Source organism: Mastomys coucha, unplaced genomic scaffold, assembly GCF_008632895.1.
Source record: "Mastomys coucha isolate ucsf_1 unplaced genomic scaffold, UCSF_Mcou_1 pScaffold14, whole genome shotgun sequence".
NCBI classification, from domain to species: domain Eukaryota; kingdom Metazoa; phylum Chordata; class Mammalia; order Rodentia; family Muridae; genus Mastomys; species Mastomys coucha.
The window spans coordinates 108,060,505-108,077,517 of record NW_022196896.1 but is presented as its reverse complement, the minus strand read 5'-3'; the positions used below and the strand labels follow the sequence as shown (position 1 = coordinate 108,077,517).

Sequence of the window (17,013 nt, the reverse complement as noted above, 5' to 3'; positions counted from 1 at the left end):
TCTCTCTCTCTCTCTCTCTCTCTCTCTCTCTCCTCTCTTGAATATACATGTTTAACTTTCAGAAGCTAGAATCCACATATGAGAGAAAACACCACATTTGTCTTTTTTGTGCCTGCATTGCCATAGTATTATTGTTGAGATACTTGGAGTTTTTAATTCATTGTTATTTTCTACTTCTATCCATTTGCAAATTTCATAGATTCATTGTTCTTAAACATGGAATAAAACATTCCATTGGATATATAAACCACATGTTCATGATCCATTTATGTGTTGGTACACATGTAGGCTGATTCCACTTAGTACTATGAAAAGAGTTGGAATAAACATGAGTTTATTGTTATTCCCTCTGTATCTCTCTGGCTATTTATTTTCTACTAGTTATATTTCTTTCAATAGTTTTCTGCCACACTAAACTTCCAGAAAAAAAGATTAGAAATACTAGAGAGAAGCAGGGAATCACACTTACTTGAAAATACCTTTGTTTTGCTGTATTTCTTGATGGATAGTTTAGCTAAGTATAAAATCCTGGGTTGGATATCTCTCTTCTCAGGATTATATTTTCTAGACTCCATCAAGAGCATTAAAAACTTTTGTATGGTTTCAGTGCCTGGTCACATGCTTGAAATCTACTTCTATTCTAGGAGCTTTTTACAGGTTTCATCAACTCCATTTCCCAGTAGAATTTATAGATTTCTTCCTGCCATAATTCCTCTGTGTATTTTTATTTCTGAGAGTTCAGTTGATGTTATTGTTTTCTTCTGGTGTTTCATTTTGCAGCTGCCTGTTCACTTATTAGTGTGAAATAGTTCCCCTCTCTACTGTTTTAATTTTGTCATTTTTTTTTACAATATTTTTCTTGAAATTCTTTTGTTCCCTCCATGTTTTTGAAGGACTGTTTAGTTTTCTACTACATTTTTTTGGAGAGGCGTCTTCCCATCTAAATATTTCATTATCAAATCATTTTTTGGGCCTCACCGGCATATTTTAATATAGGCTCCAGGGGAGACTCTGGTATGAAACTTGCTTCTTAATTTTTAAATTTTTCTCTTGTCATTGTCCATTGATGCTTTATCTTTAAGGTCTACTGGAATTTTTTAAATCTTCTATTGCTGTTGTTATTTTATAGTCTTTTATCCCACTGAAATTTCAGGAGAATGTAGAGTGTATCATCTGAATTTACTTGTCATCTTTAAACAGATGTCTTAAAAATTTTGCTTTCGCAAATCATGCTCTGTGTGTGTGTGTTTGTGTGTGTTTTCATTATCTGGTAATTGGTAAATGAAGAAGGAAAAAAACATTCATCACCATGTACTGACTCTGGCTTTTGTTGTTCATGATTTATTTTGCTTTGCTATATTTTGTTGACATCTATTTTGTCATTCTGGAGCCCACCAACTTAGGGCTGGCATTAAGGATGACTTCAATGGTGGCAGTAGAAGAAGCATGTTATGACAATTGCTGTGTCTATATGTATAGAGAGAAAGGGAGAAGGGGAGGGAGGGAAGGATAGAGAAAAGGACAAGAAGAGGAAGAGGGGGAAGGAGAGATAAGGGAGAGAGGGAGAGATAGAGCTGGGAAATAAGAAGTCATGAAATAAAACATGGGCCGAGACAGGAAACAGAAATAAGAAACTGCAAGTGTCCCACATTGTTGTCCTCTGGGAGACTTGAACTAAATCATGTGATTCTGTCTGCCAACCCTTTGCCTCCAAACAGTGATATATTGTCGCCCTGGGTGCCCTGGACCAATGGGAGAGAAGGGAAAAATGGGTCCCCCAGGAAGAAAAGGAGCAAAAGGAGCAAAAGGTAAGTATGCACACAAGATAGAATGTATACATGGCAGCCACATATAGAGGGCCAGACAGGGGTGTCTATGAGAAGGACAGCCTGCCATACAGTTTAGACTTATCGCTCACCTCTGTTACTCCTGCATGTCAGTGTGTGTTCTGGTATGAATAAGTCCCCAACAACTCTCACTCTTCGGTTAGACTGGAGCTTCCTGCCCTTTGCCATTCATGACCCACTTTTACTTGAGAAATTGGTTTCAAAAGAATTCTTTAATACACATGGTATTATTTACTATGAAAGCAAGTTTGCATATGAATGGGACAGAGATGTTATTTTTATGTAAAGAATTAAATATTGGCTGAATATTTAATGCTATAAGATGTAGGCCATCTTCACTGTTTTTTGAGAGTAAACAGATATTTTGATCTTATGATCAATTCTGAGAACATTGCTTTGCATAAATACAAAACCTAAAACTACAGGAGTATATTTAGGCTCATTTTAGGAAACTCTGTCTTAATCCCAAGCCAAAATTTATTTACAACTTTTAAAAAACTCAAGTCAGAAAGATACTACAGTGAAGACATGAGAGCCAACATGGAAGAGCTCTGGCACAGACACCTTGGACTTGTATGGGATTCTTTTTTATCATTGCCTTTCACTGTTACCATTTTTTTTTTGTGACCTCCCATATGTGGTTATACAATCTCGTATAGGGTTAATGCCACCAGTTTATAAAAGCAGGCCTTTAGAGTATAAAGGCCACACATTTTTTTTCTTCATAGTGCAAATTTGCTCATAGAATCATCTTATGACGATCAGGCATTACTGGTATTTTAATGGAGTCCTTCTCTGTGGATCTCATGTTTTCTGGACTTACCTAATGCCCGTGGCTATGTCCCTCCTCTCTAGCTTGTCAGAGCCTTTTGGACAACTGAGTCAGACAGTATGAGCGCATGGACACAAACCAATTTGACTTTCCCAAACTTTATTTTTCAGGCTGAAAGTCCTGATCATTAGGGAATGTTTTGTAGTGAATTAGCACTTGTAATGTGCCACTCAATCAATAATCTCTTCATGTATTGGGTTTCTTTGATTATTCAGGGTCATGCTGTAATTAATTTATCCATACATTTAATGTAATTTATTGATTTTTGTTTCCTCAGAACTGTATGTCAGCTTTGGGAGTTTAAAGCATAATATATGTGATTCTGTTTACTTAGAAAGTGTGTACTTATCCCACATAGACCATGTGACAGATACATCCACATCCTGTCCAAAGCTTTATTCCAGCCTTCATTGGACATGCCCTCACCCCATGTAGACTGTGCCATATACCTCTGTACCCTGCTGCATGGCACACTCCAGCCTCTTGCCACACAATCTCCTCTCGTGTAGACTGTGTCATAGACCCCTATCCTGCCACATGCCCTACTCTAGCCCCTGCTTCATCTCATACAGACCATGCTGCAGAACTCCATTCTGTCACATGGTACACTCCAGTCATGTAGTCTCCATTTCTGTGAGAAGAGTGTACTGCAGATCTTCTCTGGTTAACCTATTTTTGTAGTTAAGAGCTTACTGGGGGGTTTTGTCAGGAACTATGTAAATCTGACTTTCTACTTCTGTCTAGGAAATGAGGGACTCTGTACCTGTCCACCTGGTCCCATGGGACCCCCTGGCCCCCCAGGACCCCCAGGAAGACAAGGAAGTAAAGGAGACTTAGGGCTTCCTGGTTGGCAGGGAGAAAAGGGTGATCCAGGCCAGCCTGGTGCTGAAGGACCTCCAGGGCCACCAGTAAGTAACTCTTCCTGATCATAATCTGCCCAGTTAAACAAGACAGACAGAGAACTTAGTACGCCCCTTTCTAATTTTATTTGTGTTTTGAACCTGTAAACATCTTAATTACCAAATACATTTTTATCCATCTCGCTATCCATCCATCCTTTATTCATTCATTTACTTAAGTAATTATTATTGATTAAATATTTACTGTGTCCCAGGCATGATTTTAAGTTTTTAGGGATACAACAGGGACCAGAATAATATGTGAAGTTCTGGAGCTTTGGAGAAGCTTTATAGTAAATAAGTTAATAAATATGCAGTGTTGTTATGCTGTTATGACAAAAGGCCATAGTCACATGGGGAGAAGAGTAGAGAAAGTGAGTGAGGGTCAGTACAGGACCTCCCGGGATTCATCCCCAGTCCATCACATATGCACACACACACGCACGTACACACACACACACACACACACACACACACACACACACACACGCACATGCATACACACATGCACACACACATGCGCAGACACACACGCACGCACACACATGCACACACACCACACACGCACGCACACATGCACACACGCACATGTACACGTGGACACACACATACACACACACACACACACACACACACACACTGACCAGCAGTTAGCAGAGGCTGCAGAACTTGGGACTTTGCAGGTGTGCCAGGCTTGAACCTTCATCTAAAAGGACACGAACAGCCTGGGGAGTCTTATGAAGACAGAGGCAATACTCTAATATTCACTTTAGACAAATCACCAGTTACTCTGTGGAGAAGAGACCATAGTCAAAGGAGGACTCATGGAGATTAAGTGGATGGTAGCAGACTCAAGGGGCTGTGCTACATGGTAAGAGGAAGTCAGCTTTAGACATAATTTGACAGGAGAATCCAAGGATTGGCTCATAGGTCAGATACAAGGGAAACTGAACGTGGTAACTTAGATGAACTAGTAACAGTCAAAGATCCCCGAGAGTCCACTCCACAGGAATCTACCCATCACCATTCGGTGCTCACTTGCTGACGCACAGCTTTCCATCTGTCTGATCCCTGCAAATAACATCACTGCTCCTGGGAGTCCTCCCCTGGACTCTGGGGACAGCTCGCTGTTTCTCTATGCCAGGGTGACCTGTGACTCCATTCTGAATTTCCCAGATCATTCTCTATCTCTCCTAAAAGAATCAAATGAAAATGAAGTTGTGATGTTAAGTGAAAGTGATGATTCAGAGCTCTAGCCTTTCCCTTTTCACATGTGCACAGCACACCTGCAAAGCTGGCGCAGCAGGAAACGTAAATAAAGGGATAAAGCTCCGAGCATGGACAGGAAACAAGCAGGCTGACATTATATTGCCTTTTGCATATTATAGTTCATTTTGTAGAATTTAATTTTTATCACCATCAGGGTTTTTTTTTATTTTTATTTTTTGTATGTTGCTACATACAAAATCTTTTTAGTGACTATAAAATATTGTTGTGGCTTTGAGTTTAGTTGCTTCCCAGGGCTAACGTTTTTTTGCACTGTGGACTACTAGTTCACTCAGGGCTATTATGAGTAAGGTATCAGTTCAGTTGTTCTAGGACTCACTAGGTTGACCGTATTTCTGACATCTTCTCTCTCTATTACATTCATCTTAATGTGCTCAGAGATGGGGAGCAGGATAACACCGCTGGGGAAAAGTTCTTATTTCCCCTTCTCTTTCTTATCAAGTTCCATTAACACCAACATATTCCCTGGCACCTTCCCCACCTTCAGCTCTGTGGAAACTTGTATGTTACCCACCCTGTTTTTGCTTTCATTTTCACAGATCAAAGGCTAAAATAATTTAAAATAGTATTGATGATACGTATTTATTTAGGATACAATTTTATTTAAGACTCATGGTAAGGTTACATATCAATATAGAATTTTCATGTATCATTTCCCCAGCTTTTAAAAAAAGATTTATTTTTAAAAAGTGTATGTGTATTTATGAGTACCTGCATGTATGTATGCACATCACATACATGTATGTATGTGCATCAAGTGCATTCCTGGTGCACAGAGAGGTTAGAGGAGGAAGTCAGTCTCCTGGAACTGGAGTTACAGAGTCACCCTGTTGGTGCTACTGACCAACAGTGTTCTCTGCAAAACCGGCAAGTACTCTAAGCACTGAGCCATCTCTCCACCCCCACTCCATGATATCCTAACCATGATGAATTGCTAAGGTAAAAGAAGCATTGATACATTGTTGCTAACCCAGACACAAACTTTACATAGATCTCAGCACTAAGACCTTGTGGTTTTTATGCACTAGAACCACAGGAAGGTTCTGGAAGGCAAGAAAGGGATAAACCAAAATTCTGGCTTGAAAATCTTCAAGCCAGAATCTTTGAACAGAGATTTAGAGAAGAGAAGGTGTCAGATAGACAAAAATATAAACAGCATCTGCCCTATCAAAATTAATCTAATATACTGTTCTTGTTATTATTTTTATTTACCCAGGGAAGACCTGGTACCATGGGGCCCCCTGGTCACAAAGGGGCAAAGGGTGACATGGTCATATCAAGAGTGAAAGGTGAGTGTGACCGACAATTTAGCCCTCTGACATTTTATGAATGACCTACGGGTATCCACTTGCATTGATTTCCTCTGAGACTGCAGATTAATTATATACATTTTAGGATTGTTAAGATCGCTTAAAAAGCATTTCCTACCCTTCATAGAATGGTACAGCTATTAAGCACTGAATCTCCCAACTCTTATTTGAAATCATAAATGTTCCTTTAGTGACATCTTCAAATCTTCACTGTGGTGGACTTGAATCTGAAGCAGAATCTCTTTTAACTTGCCTTCTGCCTTGTAATGGCCTCTATTAATCAATGGCATTTAAATTACAAGTAACAGATGCATACCTTGGAGTAGTTTGGGGGAATAATATAATTTACTGACCTACTAGACAAAACATGAAAATCTAGGTGTCGGGTTCACACTGTGATAAACATGTCTATCACCTTGCACAGCACCATGACACTGTCTTCATATCCTCATCTTCATTGGTCTATGTCCAGTTCCTCCCACAAGTTTGACTGGCTATATGCCCCAGGACTACATGTATGAGGCTGCTCCGAGTCCTTGACATCAGAGCTGCCGTGTCAACGGTAGCAGAGAAAAAACTTTAGGATTGTGTAACGTAGGGCAACAATCTAACTGCCAACTGCCCCAGCTAGTACGACCAGGGATAGAATGCTCACACACTGTCACTGAGGCAGGAAGTTTCCATGACTGAGCCCTCCACAGGTCACCTCTTTGCTAAAATGGGAGGAGGAGCATTTCCCACGTAAAGAGAGACAGTCAGTCTGTTTTGCAACTGCCTTTCTGCCTTTTGTTTTTGTAATGGTTTGGGCGGCTTTGGGCAACCAAGTCACTGAGGAATCTCCGCCAACCTTCATAGAGTGAAAAACCATTACTCCTATCCCGGGTCCTTTCCTCCCTTCTATTTCACTCCCCATGTATAAGAGCTTACAAATCTTTTGTCTCCTTTTCCCAGGGCAAAAAGGTGAAAGAGGACTGGATGGGCCACCAGGATTTCAGGGGCCACATGGACAAGATGGTCAGGATGGACGTGCTGGAGAAAGAGGGGATCCTGGGCCGCGAGTAAGTAAAGTTTGGCTATAGAATTTAATTTTCTGATCTGTTCACACAAGCAAGGCAGGCAACTATAGGTCAGACTCGCACACAGTAGGGATACGGATTTGTTGTTTTTGTATTTTTACCCACGGACACGGAAGGTGGTAGAGCCTATCTGGCTGGGTACTTTCTCCTAAGGATATAAGAAGCTGATTTCATACAAAAAAAACTCATACAAAAAACTTGAGTTTTTCATTTGTATATAGATCTAACAATTGAATTACTTATTTTATATGTTATATCTGATGTTAGTGCTTCTACACATACATTTCTATTCTGTACCGAAGGTATAATACCATTCACTTTCTATGTTTGAGGCATGGCATGATACATCCATATCCTATACATGTATGTATATAAGTGTTCAAAGTATGTATATAAAATACTAGGAAAATTTAAATTAACTCTTTTAAGTCACACTTGCTGCAGCTGTCTTTTAAAATCTGGGATTTTAAACATGTAGACTGCCTTGAATTCATGGACTTTGAAAGATCAATAACAGACGTGTGATGTGACATTCCTAGGGAGACCATAAGGACGCAGCCCCAGGTGAGAGAGGGCTCCCTGGACTGCCAGGCCCTCCAGGGAGGACAGGACCTGCGGGGCCTCCAGGCCTGGGATTTCCAGGCCCACCAGGACAGAGAGGCCTACCAGGAGAGCCCGGGCACCCAGGCATGAGAGGCTTTGATGGCAGGAAGGGGCACAAAGGTATTTTTGGATATTTGCGTGGGAGGATATTAAGTGAAGTCGCGAACACTGTAATGCATCTCTGCTGAGCATAGGGATCACTCTGGCAGGCAGGCTAAATGAATTTCATCCAGGTACTGTGGAAAGCTTGCAGGTTGTCCATCAACCGAAAGCATTATAGCACAATCAATATTTAGAATGAGTCCACAGAACACTACTCTCTTTGCTGTTTTGCTTGTTTGTCATGTCCAAACTGCTTTTTATTCATTTCTCACTACCAACTCATAAAATCCAATATTATTTAAAGCATTCCTATGCATTCAAAGCACATTTTTTACAATCTTTTGACATAATATGAATATATTTTAATAAAAGATACACTAGTATTTCATTTAACAAAAGTGTTCATGAAAACACACTTGTAAGCATTTTGAAGAAAGGAAAAATGACAGCATTTTAAGCATATTTGACAGGCATGTGAACTTCAAAAAATTACTTTCAGAGTTATGGTTGACAAAACAAGGTTTATTTAAGTTTTTTTTTCTTTTGTAACATGCATTATACCTTGGGCGATAGCATTAATTTTAAAGTCTGGAGATAAAATACTGTCTCTGGCTCTTGTTTTGAAACACATAAAAACAAGTACCTTTGTATTAGATAAGAAGTAACTCCGGAACTCAGACAAGTGTAATATCATTTTTCTTTATCTCTCTCATTTTAGTTTGAAAGCACATGAAGTAATAACTCTGAGGTGTTGTTATAAAAGTGGAACTTGTGATTTTCGTAGGACATGAGCCCTCAGAGGGACAGGCTTTGAGTTGCTTTACCAGTTAGACTGGCAACAACAGTACCTTCATTGCTGAGTCCTTGAAAAAATAAGAGACCCTGTAACCTATGGACCTGCTCCATAGAAATCTCAAAATGGCTGTTACTGATACCCAACCCAGTCCCTTCATTTGTGTAGCTCCAAACCAAAAACAAAACCAACTGAACTCAGTACCAAGTATCATGGCTTCCCCATGGTCTATCAACATTTTCTCTTTGTTCCACCAGAATCTGTAGGCCTACAAACTATCCTTTGTATTAATAATTTACATTTTCCCAGGTTATTAGAACCCATACTTTTTAGACTCTCTGGCTTTTCTTCTAACTGCTTGTAACTGTTCTGACAGCTGAGATTTGGGTTTAAGGACAGATTTGGAATGTTTGTCTAATGATGCTTGGAGACTTCTCTTCCGCTGATCTCTAACACATCATATGGAAGTCGGCACAGAGAGGCATGGATTCAGTGCTCAGTTATCTGAATGTCACTTTTTCTGTGTCTCCCCAGGTGACTCCATTCCGTGTAATGTAACCTACCCTGGAAAACCAGGTCCGCCAGGATTTGATGGACCTCCAGGTATCACCAAGCAAAGTTCTAGCCCTACACCTTCCAGAGTGTAGGGGGTGGGGAGGGAAGGCAGATAAACACACAGCAAACCCTTGAGGGACAGGAGACTGGGAAAGACTTATGCCATTAGCTCCTAGGCCTCCCCTACTTGGCATAAGCCCCTTCCATAGACTTTTTCGAGACTCTGTGTGTCTCGGTTTGATCACCTATCAGTTCACATGTCTGCACTTGAGAATTCTAAAGCTATGTCCTTTATCTCTTCCTGTGTACCAAGAGTGGAGAATGCCACCTGCCTGGGGACTATCCCTTCCAAGACAGACAAGTTCTGACTAGACAGAGTCTGAAAAATGCCTCTGTATCAACGTCTCTGAATACACGTTCATGCACCTATTTCACTTGAGTTAATCCCTGGTATTTAGCTGAATTATAAACCCCAATCCATGGTAATTTCTTTAAAGTTAATTTAAATTAACTTAATACTAGCATGGTTAGTAAACATGGCTCTTCTGGTCCAACATAAGGATAGAAAGGGCTGGAGCAGATTGCTCGGTCAGTAAAATTCTTGCTGTGCAAGCACAAAGAGAACTCGAGCTCAGATCGCTAGCATCCATGCAAATAGCTGAGTGACACAATGTATATGTGCAATACCAGGACTGGGGTGGTGGATACAAAGAGGTTCTTCAGAACTCTAGGAAACCAGTCTAACTGAATCTGAGAGAAGAAAAGGGTAGGGAGTGGGTGGGCAGGATTGGGGAGAAGCTGCAGGAAGAGTAACTGTGATCAGAATATATTGTATGAGAAAAAGATTTCAATTAAAAAAGAGAAACAACAAATAGGTAATAAATAAAAGAAATAAGAGAGAGGAGGTCACTTGACATTGCTCTCTGGCCTCTGTACTTATAGCTGTGAACAGAACACACACATGACAAACTATGTACAGGTTGAGTCATGTTAAGACTGGGATGCTGCCTTCTGGAACCATTTGTATCCATCCTGGGGTTTCCAAGTAGTGTTGGAGTCTCAGTGAGCTGCGAACACACACTTGCTTTCTCTCTTGTGACCCTCAATAACAGTGAGGACTCAGCTGATCCATGGCAATGTGTGCTGGTGTGACCCTGGTCCTAGGTTAGGTTCGAACAGCGACACTTGTCTTATTACAGAGCCAGGGTGTGCCCTTTTCATGGGATTTCAGGAATGTAAGAGGGCAGGGCTGCTCTCTCAGGATCCCCTCACCCCTCAGATTACAATGTGCTGCTCATATCTCATTGGTCCAAGCAGTTTCTCTTTTATAACTATATTCATATATATGTATGCATGTGTATGTGTATATGCATATAAAATATATTATACATTACACACACACACACACACACACACACACACGTGTGTGTATACAATAAGACTAGTACATAGTCCTAAAAAATAAAATCCCATTGAATAAACCCAGTCATGTGGCCAAGATCCCGCTCAAGGGTCAGGGTGGGATCTTGCACTCACAATGCAGCTCTGAGAGTATGGAGACTTCATTCTATACCTGCAGAGGGATGGGGTATACTGGTTAGTTCATTGAATGCCCATTTCTGCTTTACTGTCAACTTCCTGGGGATGAATGAGAAAGGTTGGTTGTTCGCCAGCAATGTTAGCTCACAGGAAGGAAACTCTCACGCTTCATAAATGGTTGTACCTCCCCCTAACCTCAGAATTCAGAAGTTGTGTATGAGCTGAGCTAACTTAGGAGGACATCAAAGATTGAAGGTAAAATCTTGATCCTTTTAGCAGGTCATCATCATGTGCTCTGTCTAATGTAGGGATCCTTTTGCGCCTTCTCAGGAGGGTAGGCTCTGGCCACTGTCTTGGTCTCCCAAAGAATAGACTAGGCCTATGGGGTTGTGTTTCAGACATACCATAGAAGGCACTAAAATTTGATGAAGGGTGGTGCATGTGTGAAAAGCTGCCTGAGGGAATTCTTCACAGTATAGATTATGAGAAAAGTCACTCTGGCACATTTACCTGGAGCAATGACTGCTTCTGTAAACCACACTGAAAAACTTTTGGAATACAGGGAGGAAAGGGTTTATTCAGCTCATACTTCCAGATCACAGTTCATCATTGGACGAAGTCAGGACCAGAACTCAAGCATGACTAGAACCTGGAGGCAGGAGCTGATGCAAAGCCATGGAGGGATGGTGCTTACTGGCTTGCTTCCCATGGCTTGCTCAGCCTGCTTTCTTACAGAATCCTGGCTGGTTTTCTTGGGAACATTTTTAGTTCCATAAAATAGACATCCTCCAAAAGACAATTAACACAGACATTTCAAAACCCCCTTTTCTGTTGTTCCTATTTGGTGTGTTTCTGCATGACTGAATCTTTGGTCCATTTATTCTTACTTAGGTCTGAAGGGGTTTCCAGGACCCCCGGGGGCTCCTGGTATGAGATGTCCAGATGGGCAGAAAGGCCAACGAGGCAAACTGGGAATGTCTGGAATTCCAGGTCCACCTGGTAAGCGAAGGCTTCGTCTGCCTAAGGCACATCTGCATCAGGGGCTGTTGCATATTCTTTAAGATGTATACCCTTAAGAAAACGGCCAGAGGATCTGAGGATAATGGAAGAATGGTTCTCTGGGGGAGGTTGGGGGTCACAGACCCTCAGCTATGTTGTGACAACTTGTAGATGAAGAGAATCCTACGCAGCCGAGGCTCCTTCTGAGGGGGCGGGGAAGCCTTTGCTGTTGACTGTCACAAGTTCAGTGTGTGATTGAAAGCACTCAATCCAGAGCAGTGTCTGTCAGACAAAGACAGTGGTCAGGGGGCTGGTTATAGTGGAACTCAGCTGTAATCCCAGAATACCAGATCTGGAGGCAGGAGAATCATCTTGAGTTTTAGGCCATCCTGGGATATATATTATGGTCTAAGTCAGCCTGAGTTACACAGCAAGATACTGTCTCAAAAATACAAATAAACACATGTAAATATATATATATATATGTATATATATATATATATATACATATATATATATATTTTAAAAGGAGGATGGTGGCATGGATCAGTGAGTAAAATATGCTTGCCACCAAGCCTGATGACCTAAGTTCTATCCCTGAAACACGCGCAAGTTATCCTCTGACCTCTAGGTGTGCACCTGCCTGCCTCCACAAATAAATGAAATTATACAGATAGAACAGCAACAATAAAAAACAATTGATGTCACTAATAGAGTGATAAAGGCAGCATTACCTATTGAGTCTCTGAAGTAACTGAAATGTCGCTTATTAAGTTCCTCTTAAGAGCACCTATAGTTTTCAAGGAATTGCCCTTATATTATTGGACCTATATCTGTACAGACAGCAGTTCGTTATTGTTGTTAAACAGGTTTTCGTGGTGACATGGGAGATCCAGGCATCAAAGGTGAAAAGGGGACCTCCCCTATTGGACCCCCAGGCCCACCTGGGTCTCCTGGAATGGATGGCCCGAAAGGAATCCCAGGAGACTCTGCATTTGGTGACCCAGGACCCCCTGGAGAGAGGGGTCTTCCAGGAGCACCAGGCATGAAAGGACAGAAAGGTTTCCCAGGATGCCCAGGCGCTGGAGGTATGAGGTCTTTGCTCTCTCCTTGTCATAGGATGTCTGCTCAGCTTTGGCCCAATCCAAAAGGAATGCTTTGTGATTTAGGCACTGAGTGCATATACATTTCATGCTTGCAAGTGCACCGATGACATCGGATGGACCTGCATCTCCTGTTTGCCTGTCCATTTTACTGTTTGCTTGCAAACATAGGGCCACCATGGCTCAGTCCATTCTGATCCACCCAGGCTATGTGTTTGCTCCAAAAGCCACCATCTGCAAGGGCTGACCAGCTTGTCACTGACATTGCCAGGCTGTGGAAGTTAGTACAGACTGTGTGAGGTCTAGCCACTCAGGCTCGGGCTTAGCAGTGAGGTTTGGGGCTTAGTAGGCTCCATGATGGTCCCATAGATATCTGGAAGGATGACTCGTAAGCCCTCCCACCAAATGCACGTTCATGCAGCACACACTGGGAGCATCTTATTTTACTGTGTGTGATTCTGCTATGGAGGTGAAGGATGGGGGAATTAGGAAAGCCTGTGGTTTCTTGTTTGCCTAGGTAACTTCTTTGTCATCCGTATGCTTACCAAGCAGCCCACATAGCAAGGCTATGAAGGCTTTTCACATTCACTTGGATCTGTATCTTAGATATGAAAAATCCATTCCAAGGGTTTGTTAGTTCAGGGAGCCCAGAGTCAGAATCAAATGGTCTACTTTTAGAATTGACATGGATGAGGGACATGCTGGGCCATCTCTATAGCATTAGCTCATGAGTGTGCCAAATGCATCTTATCATTTCAGGCCCACCTGGCATTCCTGGATTTCCAGGACTCAAAGGTCCCAAAGGCAGAGAGGGAAGTCCTGGCTTTCCAGGGATCCCAGGTTCCCCTGGCCATTCCTGTGAAAGAGGTGCTCCAGGGATCCCAGGACAACCAGGACTTCCTGGAACTCCGGGTGACCCAGGTAAGAGCCAGCAGATGTCAAAACATAAAGTACCCTGGTATTCTCTACTAATAGTCAGGAATCTTGCCTCCTGTTCATGTATGGATGGATGTCCGCAGAAGCATAAGTACCAAGTCTGAGTCAAAGAACCTTATTATTCATGAGCTTCACACTAGTTTGGTCTATGTCATTTTTCCAAGTTCTGTTTGTGCAACATGTATGGAGCTGGCTAGAGGGTACACACATGGGGGGTGGCATTATATGCAGGCTTAGAACAATACTTCATAGTAGCCTTCATGTAGACCTGCTTCCCATCCTGAGGAAGGTGCAGCGGCATCTGTGAATTAAAGTCATTCACTGCAAATATGGCCTTGGGAGATGCCCAGGTGGAAGTCAGAACCTTGTATTCTTGGCACACTCAAGGAGACAAGAATGAGTAAGAGGGCTCATGAGCATGCACTTTCTCATACAGGTGCTCTGGGGCTCCTTCAGTCCACTGCACCAACCACAACAAAATGCCTTTGACTGAGTAATTTATAAGCAACATAACTTGATTTTTAGAAGTCTAGAGAGTCCCAAATCAAGACACCAGGAGTTTTGACATCTGGTAAAGACCTCTTCCACATGGACAACAAGTTCTAGTGCCCTGGCACAGGCTACCCCAAACCTCTCTAACATGTTCACCTTCAAAACTTTCTTCCTCGTGGTCCTCTCACAGGGAAGGTTAAGAGTCAGAGTAACAGCTCTGGGGAGACACGTTTCCCACAGCAGGAGCTAGCTCTCGCGTGCTCCTCATTTCCTCACTGTTCACTCTGTGGTGTGTTTGCTGCTACTTTTATCCAAATGCAAGATGCACACTTGAAAAGCCAGACATGTTTGGGGCAGAATTAGCTACTACAGTGTCATTGCAAGCATCAAGGAATCCTGGCTAGTGATGTTCTGATTTGTAGAAATCTTTCATCATGGTTAACAGCCTAACTGAAGACCACTGGGGGAAATGGTCAGAAGGCACCAGGAAGCTCTTGTTTCTTCTTCTTCTTCTTCTTCTTCTTCTTCTTCTTCTTCTTCTTCTTCTTCTTCTTCTTCTTCTTCTTCTTCTTCTTCTTCTTCTTCTTCTTCTCTGCTCTTGTTTCTTCTTTTCTTCTTCTTCTTCTTCTTCTTCTTCTTCTTCTTCTCCTTCTCCTCCTTCTCCTTCTCCTCCTCCTCCTCCTCTTCCTCTCCTTCTCCTTCTTCTCTTCCTCCTCCTCTTCCTCCTCTTTATTTTTTCCTCCACCTTTTTCTTCTTTCTTCTTCCTTCCTTCCTTCCTTCTTTCCTTCTTTCCTTTCTTCCTTTCTTCCTCTCTTCCTCTTTCTTTCTTTTTTCTTTCTTTCTTTTCCTTTTTCCTCCTCCTCCTCTTCTTCTCTCCTTGTCCTCCTCCTCTTCCTCCTCCTTCTCCTCTTCTCCTCTTCTCTTTCAAGAGCACATATAAGTACATTCTGTTTTCCATTTCTGTATCTTTATACTAAAAATTAGCAAACTGTATAATCTTCACTCATTCTTACCAATGGTAAATATGACCTGCCTTCCTTTTTATAGCATTCAGAAAAACATATTCTTAGCCAAATGAAAAGTTGCTCCTGACAATATAGCTAATAAATATTATTCTGTTCTTGTTTAAAGTGTCACAGGTACATAGTTTAAGCTCTCTGGAATGTGTTTTTCCTGTGGTTGTTTGAAGAATATTTTAAGTTTTCCTGCTTAAGAGTTGTACTATGTCTCAGGGGCCCCAGGTTGGAAAGGCCAGCCAGGAGACATGGGGCCCTCTGGTCCGGCTGGGATGAAGGGCCTCCCTGGTCTCCCAGGCCTACCAGGAGCTGATGGTCTCCGAGGGCCTCCTGGGGTTCCAGGCCCCACAGGGGAAGATGGTCCACCTGGTTTTCCAGGCCTAAAGGGTGAGTATTGTTCTCCTGGTCACTCTCCTAGTTTTACAAATTCAAAATCAACTGCTAGACCAAACTGGTTAGGTAAGACTTAGACTGATAGAACATACTAAGACTTAGGCTGCTTGTGCCCTCCCTTTTGGATGTATGCTTTCTTCTCTGTGTCATCCTTTCTAGTGACAGAATGTTGTAGTGTCAGTTAATTGGCAAAAGGCCTTGGGTTCACAGGACTCTGACACCTCAGCTCACAGGAGCTGACAGCACCTATGATATCATTAGGTCAGGGCTAACATATTTCACTTCAGATGGGCCCTCTGCCCTCATCCCTTCTCTTGGTGCTTTTGAAATATGATGAGCTCAGGATCCCCAAAACATCAGCACTTACATGTTAGGTCTGTAGGATGGGAAATGGGAGTGCATGGAGGAACACAGTTATTTAAGACCATAGTCGGGTTCCAAAGAGTGACTCACTTTCAGCATAAATTGTTAGGCAGGGATTCCTATCACGGAATGACCAGGAACAAAACCACACTAGCCTTAAAGTGCTTTCCTAAAACTTCATGTTCTCATTTTATCAGGACCCTCAGGGCTGCCTGGCTTCCCTGGTTTTCCAGGAGAGAGAGGAAAGTCGGGCCCAGATGGAGAACCTGGAAGAAAGGGAGAGGTTGGAGAGAAAGGCTGGCCTGGCTTGCAGGGAGACCTGGGAGAGCCAGGCGCCAAAGGTAAGTGGTTTCGTCATCACAGAGGGGCTGCCCGAGCTTATTCCCTGTCTCTAATCAAATGCTGCCCATATGTCTCTGGATCTCTTTAGTTCTGTGATACCATAGGAACTTGTTTTTCTTGCCTTTCGATCTTACTACATGTAACTAAGGTAAATGAACCACTCTCTGTTGTTGAGATATGAACAAGTACTCCTCAATGCATTGATTTATAGACATGGGGTTTCAGAGACCTTGCTAAGCTGGTGGTAAATACCTGTAAAAGAGGGGTTGCAAGCTTTGGGGGGCCCGTGTGGCCTCTGTCCCAATAACACACGTTGGCCTTGCCGCCTAAAAACCACCAAAGACAACACACAAACAAGATAAAATTAAAAATTGGGACAGAATTTTAGTTGTGGACAATGAAGTGTTATTTTCATATAATTTCCCTAAGTTCTTAATTTTTGTAAAACATTGTTTGGGGTTTTACATTTTGAATCCTGTCCCCTTAACCATTTACAGCATAGATGTTTCCTATGGTATCTCAGCT

The 17,013-nt window shown here is 42.1% G+C and overlaps 1 protein-coding gene across 4 annotated transcripts in view; it reads left to right on the top strand.

Moving 5' to 3' along the window:
• Window positions 1-17,013, top strand: part of Col4a4 (collagen type IV alpha 4 chain) — a 113,464-nt gene that overhangs the window by 62,673 nt on the left and 33,778 nt on the right. For all 4 annotated transcript variants that reach the window (XM_031368170.1, XM_031368172.1, XM_031368171.1 and 1 more), the window contains 11 exons: window positions 1,719-1,808; window positions 3,424-3,587; window positions 6,082-6,154; window positions 7,127-7,233; window positions 7,791-7,974; window positions 9,284-9,352; window positions 11,735-11,842; window positions 12,712-12,930; window positions 13,705-13,866; window positions 15,607-15,777; window positions 16,344-16,487. In XM_031368170.1, the coding sequence (XP_031224030.1) occupies window positions 1,719-1,808; window positions 3,424-3,587; window positions 6,082-6,154; window positions 7,127-7,233; window positions 7,791-7,974; window positions 9,284-9,352; window positions 11,735-11,842; window positions 12,712-12,930; window positions 13,705-13,866; window positions 15,607-15,777; window positions 16,344-16,487 (1,491 nt within the window). The remainder of the gene's footprint in view (window positions 1-1,718; window positions 1,809-3,423; window positions 3,588-6,081; window positions 6,155-7,126; window positions 7,234-7,790; window positions 7,975-9,283; window positions 9,353-11,734; window positions 11,843-12,711; window positions 12,931-13,704; window positions 13,867-15,606; window positions 15,778-16,343; window positions 16,488-17,013) is intronic.